The 5,706-nt window shown below is 43.4% G+C and overlaps 1 protein-coding gene across 1 annotated transcript in view; it reads left to right on the plus strand.

The window, feature by feature from the left end:
* SAMD4B (sterile alpha motif domain containing 4B) overlaps nt 1–5,706 on the plus strand; it is a 24,332-nt gene that overhangs the window by 5,579 nt on the left and 13,047 nt on the right. Inside the window, exon 2 of the mRNA XM_006901084.1 lies at nt 4,433–4,903. Within this exon, the coding sequence (XP_006901146.1) occupies nt 4,433–4,903 (471 nt within the window). The remainder of the gene's footprint in view (nt 1–4,432; nt 4,904–5,706) is intronic.

A 5,706-nucleotide genomic window follows, 5' to 3' on the forward strand; every position in this document is an offset into this window, starting at 1 on the left:
GTGAACAATCTCAATCTCTTCACCATCCATCCTGATGCTGCCAATTGGCCCAGTGGTGAGAATCTTTGTCTTCTTGACATTGAGCCTCCTCAGCCTGAATTAATAGTGTTTGAGACCTCCAGGGTAGGGATGAAGGAATGGGTGGCTCTTCTGGAGATGGAGGAGGAAGAAAAACAGCAGTCACTGAACTCAAAGCTGCTTGTGGGCAGAATCTTTGTCAATTGCTTTATGCTTCATCTCAGCAGTTTTATAATAACTATTTTACAGAGCAGGAAGTATTGATGCTCAAGCAACTCTATGAACTAGGGTGCAAATCTCTTCCTACGTATTTGTAAGTGTGTGATTGTACATGCGCAGGTGTTTTCTTTTTCATCAAAAACTGAAAATTTATAAATTGTCAGTGCAGAATGTTACTGGGAGGGCTTTCCATGTGATCCAGTCAGATGGAGGTCAGAGAACAGATAAGACAAAGGATCCCTGATTTTAGAAAGATCTGGCTCACCTTAGATCTTTAAATGTCGAGGGAAGTCGTGAAAAGTTATATCAAATGAAGAAAAAGAAAGGGGTAAGGTTTCCTACCTTCAGTAGCAAATATTGAAGGGACTCTACAAAGTCAGGGGCAGTACAAAGAAGGTAGGACTTTGCATTGGAGGGGTGGTAGAGTGAGGTGATTAAAATTTTCCCTTAGGAAGGCTGACTTGAGTTTTGACTTTACTTGTTGTTAGGTACCATTGAGTTGGAATTAACTCATAGCTGACCCTCTAGGGGGTTTTCAGAGGCAGTAAGCCATCCCATGGGAGGAGATAGCCCATTTTTCTCCCACAGAGCAGCTGATGGATTTGAACCATATTTGGGTTAGCAAGCCCAGCTCCCCTTTACCCACTACGCTACTGGAGAACAGTTTGATTTTATTAGCTTTATCTTTTTGGAAAAATGTCTTCACCTTCCTAAATCTGTTTTCTCATCTGCAAGATGAGAATGCCGAAAACAAGATTGAAGTGAGGCTGAAAGCAGTGATGTTCTTAGCAAAATATCTAGAATATGGCTAATGCTCAGTGAGTGTGGTATGTTACTATTCAAATGGTTACCTTTGATTGTAGTAATATTACTGTTAATTTTGACAAGTGCTTTGTGTATAGTATTAGTTGATGTTGAATAAATTAGTGACTTTCTGGGCAGTGTAACAAAGTTTCTCTAAGAAAGCTTAAAGAAGGGAGCTCTGGTGGCCTAGTGGCAAGAAGCTGCATTGTAGTCCCAGAGGTACACCATTCAAATCCACCAGATGCTCTGCTGGAAACGGAGGGGAAAATCTCCTCCTGTACCAGTCAGATCCAATTTGACGGTACACACAAAAAATAATAAAATAAAATTTAAAAAAAGGAAAGAAAGGTTAAAGAGGCCTAGGCCAAGAAAATGTTCAATTTATACAAACAAAAGTTGGAAGTTTCATGCAGTTCACTTTCACAGGGGCTACAGATTTAAGAACAGGTTTCCAGAACACAGACTTAAACAAGTTATTAAAGGAAAGAGGTACAGAGGGGCATCCTCAAGTTTTCATGCAAAGTGTCTTGACTTGCAGCTAGACAGACATTGGGAACAAGTAGGTTACTTGCACAAAGCCCAGGTACCCAAACTTTGAGACTCTCTTTTCTATGTCCTCATTCCCAGATTCTCAGTTTACTAGTCTGGGAGGTTAACTAGTGTATATTTGAAAGGAAGAAGCCAAAATAAGAATATTATCATTGTAATGATAGTAATAGCAGCTAATGTCTAATGAAGGGTTTCTTTGTGCCATACTTTGTTTGACCTTGTGGTTCCCCTTAGCTTCTAGTCAAATAGAATAATAGGAGCCCAGTTGCACAGGTGAAGAGAATAGAGCTCAATGGCATGATCACATTCCCTGAACACATGATCATTATGTAGTAAAGGAAGGGTATAAGCTACATATCTGCATGTTCTTTTTCATCATTCATCTGTTTGAGGTCTCAGTTTTGTACAATTAAAATCATCTCCTTACTCCTTCCCAGGACTTTACTAACAGCATATCTCTCAGAACTCCCCTGTGAAGTATTAGTAACAAAGACAGATTTGGTCCCAACCCATAATCACTTTTTCTAAATGTTGATTTTTTTTAAACACTCTCCTGTATCCCATCAACATTGTCTTAAATCTTCCACTCCATTAAGCTTGTCATGGAAGTTTAACAAGGTCTCTGAACTGTTTAGTCAGACTTTTATAACAAGTTTTTTCTCAAAACCAGCTCTCTTGGACAGCTCTCTTCTGGCAAGAAGGAAATTTGAACTCCTATCCATAGAATAGGAAGGAAAGTTTACCAGAATTCCACGGCACAGGATAGATAGAGGAGGCTTCCTAGATTTAGGCAGTCCTAATAGAACTTAAATAAGGAGACGGAGACTGTTCAGGCTAAAGCTTTGAGTCTCTCAGGCTTGAGTATGGATGCTGGAATGAATGTGGCAAATAGAGAACTCCAGGGAAGATGGGGATTTCCTGAGCTGAGTTTTTATCTGGAGGAGCAGGAAGTGAAAAGTGCCATGGAAATGAAGATGATTTTGGGCAAGAATTATTTGGATTTGATCCATTTGATGCTGGGTTGCCTTGTAAACCCTATTCAGGAACATGATTTCCTGATAATTTAGAAAGATAAATCCATTTGGATATGTAAGACGGATCTAAAGGTAGAGAGACCATCTTAAAAACAACAGTGACCATTTATTAACTATGCTGTATATGCTAAGCCGTTTTAATTAGTTCATTGAATTTAATTAGCTCATTGAACAGCACTGTTTTGGATATTGAAATTATCTCCAAGGTTTTACAAATGAGAAAATCAGTGATTGGCTACTAAATTGGGGAGTCTGAACCAGCTTACTCCAACAACCAGACTATTTTTTCTTTCCCCTCACATTATCGCAACTGAAATTTTATGTACAAAGTGTTGATCTTGTTTCTTAGGCCGTTCAAGGAAGATCATCTAGTCCAATTTGATAAAGCCAGTATCCTTGGCATACTGACGGAAACACTGGTGGCACATATTCAGTCCGCATTTCCGGATCAGTTAGTGTCGGTTTGAGCACACCCGGCAAGAGTGGGAACCTTGGCCGACTTTTCGCAGGTGACTCCAGTAGAGCTGCTGGTGACCCATCTTGCTTGGAGGGAAGCACCAAGGCAAAAAAATAAGCAACCAGACTCTTAATGACTATAGTCCACTGCTTTCCTAGGCCATGAAGATAAAAAGAGAAATAGTGCTACAGTCACAGGTCTGTAGGCAGCTGGAGGAACTCAGATTCCAGGACAGCAGGTTGGCTGTTTGGGAGCCAAAGCAGGTTTCTGAGAGCACAAGAAGTAGAATCAAGAGAAATTACTCTGAAGGCAAAAGTGAGTATATGTTTGACTGCGTCTTGAGATATAGGGGGAGCTGAAGAGTCACATACAGAGAACTCTACCTAGTCACATATAGAGAACTTCTTGCCTAGTGTCAAGAAGCTTCACTGCAGTCCCGAAGACATGCAGTTCAAATCCACTAGCTGCTCCATTGGATGATGGGCATTCTCTCATGGATTAACTGCCCTCTGAAAACCTGGTAAAGGGTCAACTATGGATCATTTCTGACTTGATGGTACACACCAGCAGCAAAAAAGAGTCACAGAGAGCTCTGGAGGCTTAGTGATAAAGAAATGTGCTGCCAACGCAGAGGTAGTGGGTGTTTTTGTGTACCATAGAGTTGGAACTGACTGATAGCTGACTTTGTGGTGAGTTCTCAGAGGCACTATTCACACAGAAGGAGATTGTGCATTCTTCCACAGTGCAGCTGGTCGCCTCAAACCTCATGCCTTCGGGAATACAGCACAGCTTCTTGCCACTAGGCTACCAATGCAGAGGTATGTGGTTCAAATCTCCCTGCTTCTGTGCAGGAGAAAAATGGGCATTCTCCTCCCCTGTGAAGTAGTACCTCTGACAGTCCACTGGAGGTTCAGTTATGGGTCATTTCTGACACAGCGGTACTCAACAACAATGACAAAGAGTCATAGGAGGGAGCCGTGTGGTAAGAAACTGTGCTACAAGCCTAAAGGCATGCAGTTCAAATCTACCAGCTGCTTCACCAGAAGATGAACATTCTCCTCCTGTGTGGTTTACTGTTTCTGAAAACGCACTTGAGCATTAATTATGGGTTGGTTCCAACTCGAGGGCACACAACAACAACCAAGAGTCACAGCACAAGACAGGGTTCAGATCTGTTGTTCATAGAATTGCTATTAGTCATCCTTGACATCACCTAATAACAACAAAGAATCACAAGACCAGGGGTCATGAAAGGAGAAGATGGAGTTTGCATGAGCATATAGCTATCTCTTAGAGGTTTATAGCTGTTGCCCACCTATTTTCCTGACATCTTCTCTCATTCCTTCTGCAGCCATCGTCAGCCAGTGGCAGCAGGAGTCCAAAGAGAAAGTGGTGTCCCTCCTACTTTCCCACCTGCCCTTGCTCCAGCCAGGCAATACGGAGGCCAAGACAGAGTACATGAGGCTACTGCAGAAAGTCCTGGCCTACTCAATCGAGAGCAATGCCTTCATTGAGGAGAGCCGCCAGTTGCTCTCTTATGCCCTCATCCACCCAGCCACCACACTGGAGGACCGCAACGCACTAGCACTCTGGCTAAGCCACCTGGAAGAGAGGCTAGCTAGTGGCTTCCGAACCCGACCAGAACCTGCCTATCACTCACACCAGGGCTCAGATGAGTGGGGGGGCCCTGCAGAGCTGGGTCCTGGGGAGACAGGACCAGGCTGGCAGGAGAAACTGCCCCGGGAAAATGGACATGTGTCCTTCCACCCACCCAGCTCCGTGCCACCAACCATCAACAGTATTGGGAGCAATGCGAGCACAGGTAAGAGGAGGAGGGGATACCAAGATGCCATGCCTTCTTGAACAGACTAGGACTCTTGTCTTCAGTCTATGGCCTCAGGCAAGTCTAATAACCTCTCTGGGCCATAACTTTGTGAGGCAATACCAAACTTGTGAACTGGCAGCCCCAGATCCGAATATGCCTTACAGGTGTGTCTTACTGAATCTACTGAACTTTGTTCCCCAACTAAAATTGATGATAACGGAGATCAGGAATTATACACATACCCATGGCACATGCTCTTTACCAAGAGCTATTCTGAGCTGTTCATAGCTTTAAATGCATTGGCTGTGGTACAAAAAATCACTTGTCCACAATGGTATGGGCAAAATTTAAATCTGGCTAGCCTGACTCTAGAAGTCATACTCTTCTCCCGCCGACCCCCAGCCCCAGAGTTCATATTCTTAACCACTATGCTCCACCCCCTCCACCTGAAAATGACCCTCCTAGAGATGTTGAAATCTCACCAGGGTCGGGGAGTGCTCATAAATTTCTTCCTGTTCACACCTTTGCTTCACAACATTGCTTGAACAATGTTGGATAAGGGCTTTGGAACTGAAGAGAAAAAAGGAATTAGGCATTCCAAGTAAAGGGCATGCATGAATTGAGGGGAAGGAATGAGTGACCTGTGAGGGTTTAAATGTTGTTGTTGTTGTTGTTATGTGTCGTCGAGTCGCCTGCAACTCATAGCGACCCTATGTACAACAGCCCTAAACTCCGCTCTGTCCTGTGCCAGTCGCACTGTCTCTGACACTCCCATCCCAATTATCCCAGTCACTGAATCA

Source organism: Elephantulus edwardii, unplaced genomic scaffold (genome assembly GCF_000299155.1).
Source record: "Elephantulus edwardii isolate Elephantulus edwardi_28Jun2011 unplaced genomic scaffold, EleEdw1.0 scaffold00308, whole genome shotgun sequence".
Classification (NCBI taxonomy): Eukaryota; Metazoa; Chordata; class Mammalia; order Macroscelidea; family Macroscelididae; genus Elephantulus; species Elephantulus edwardii.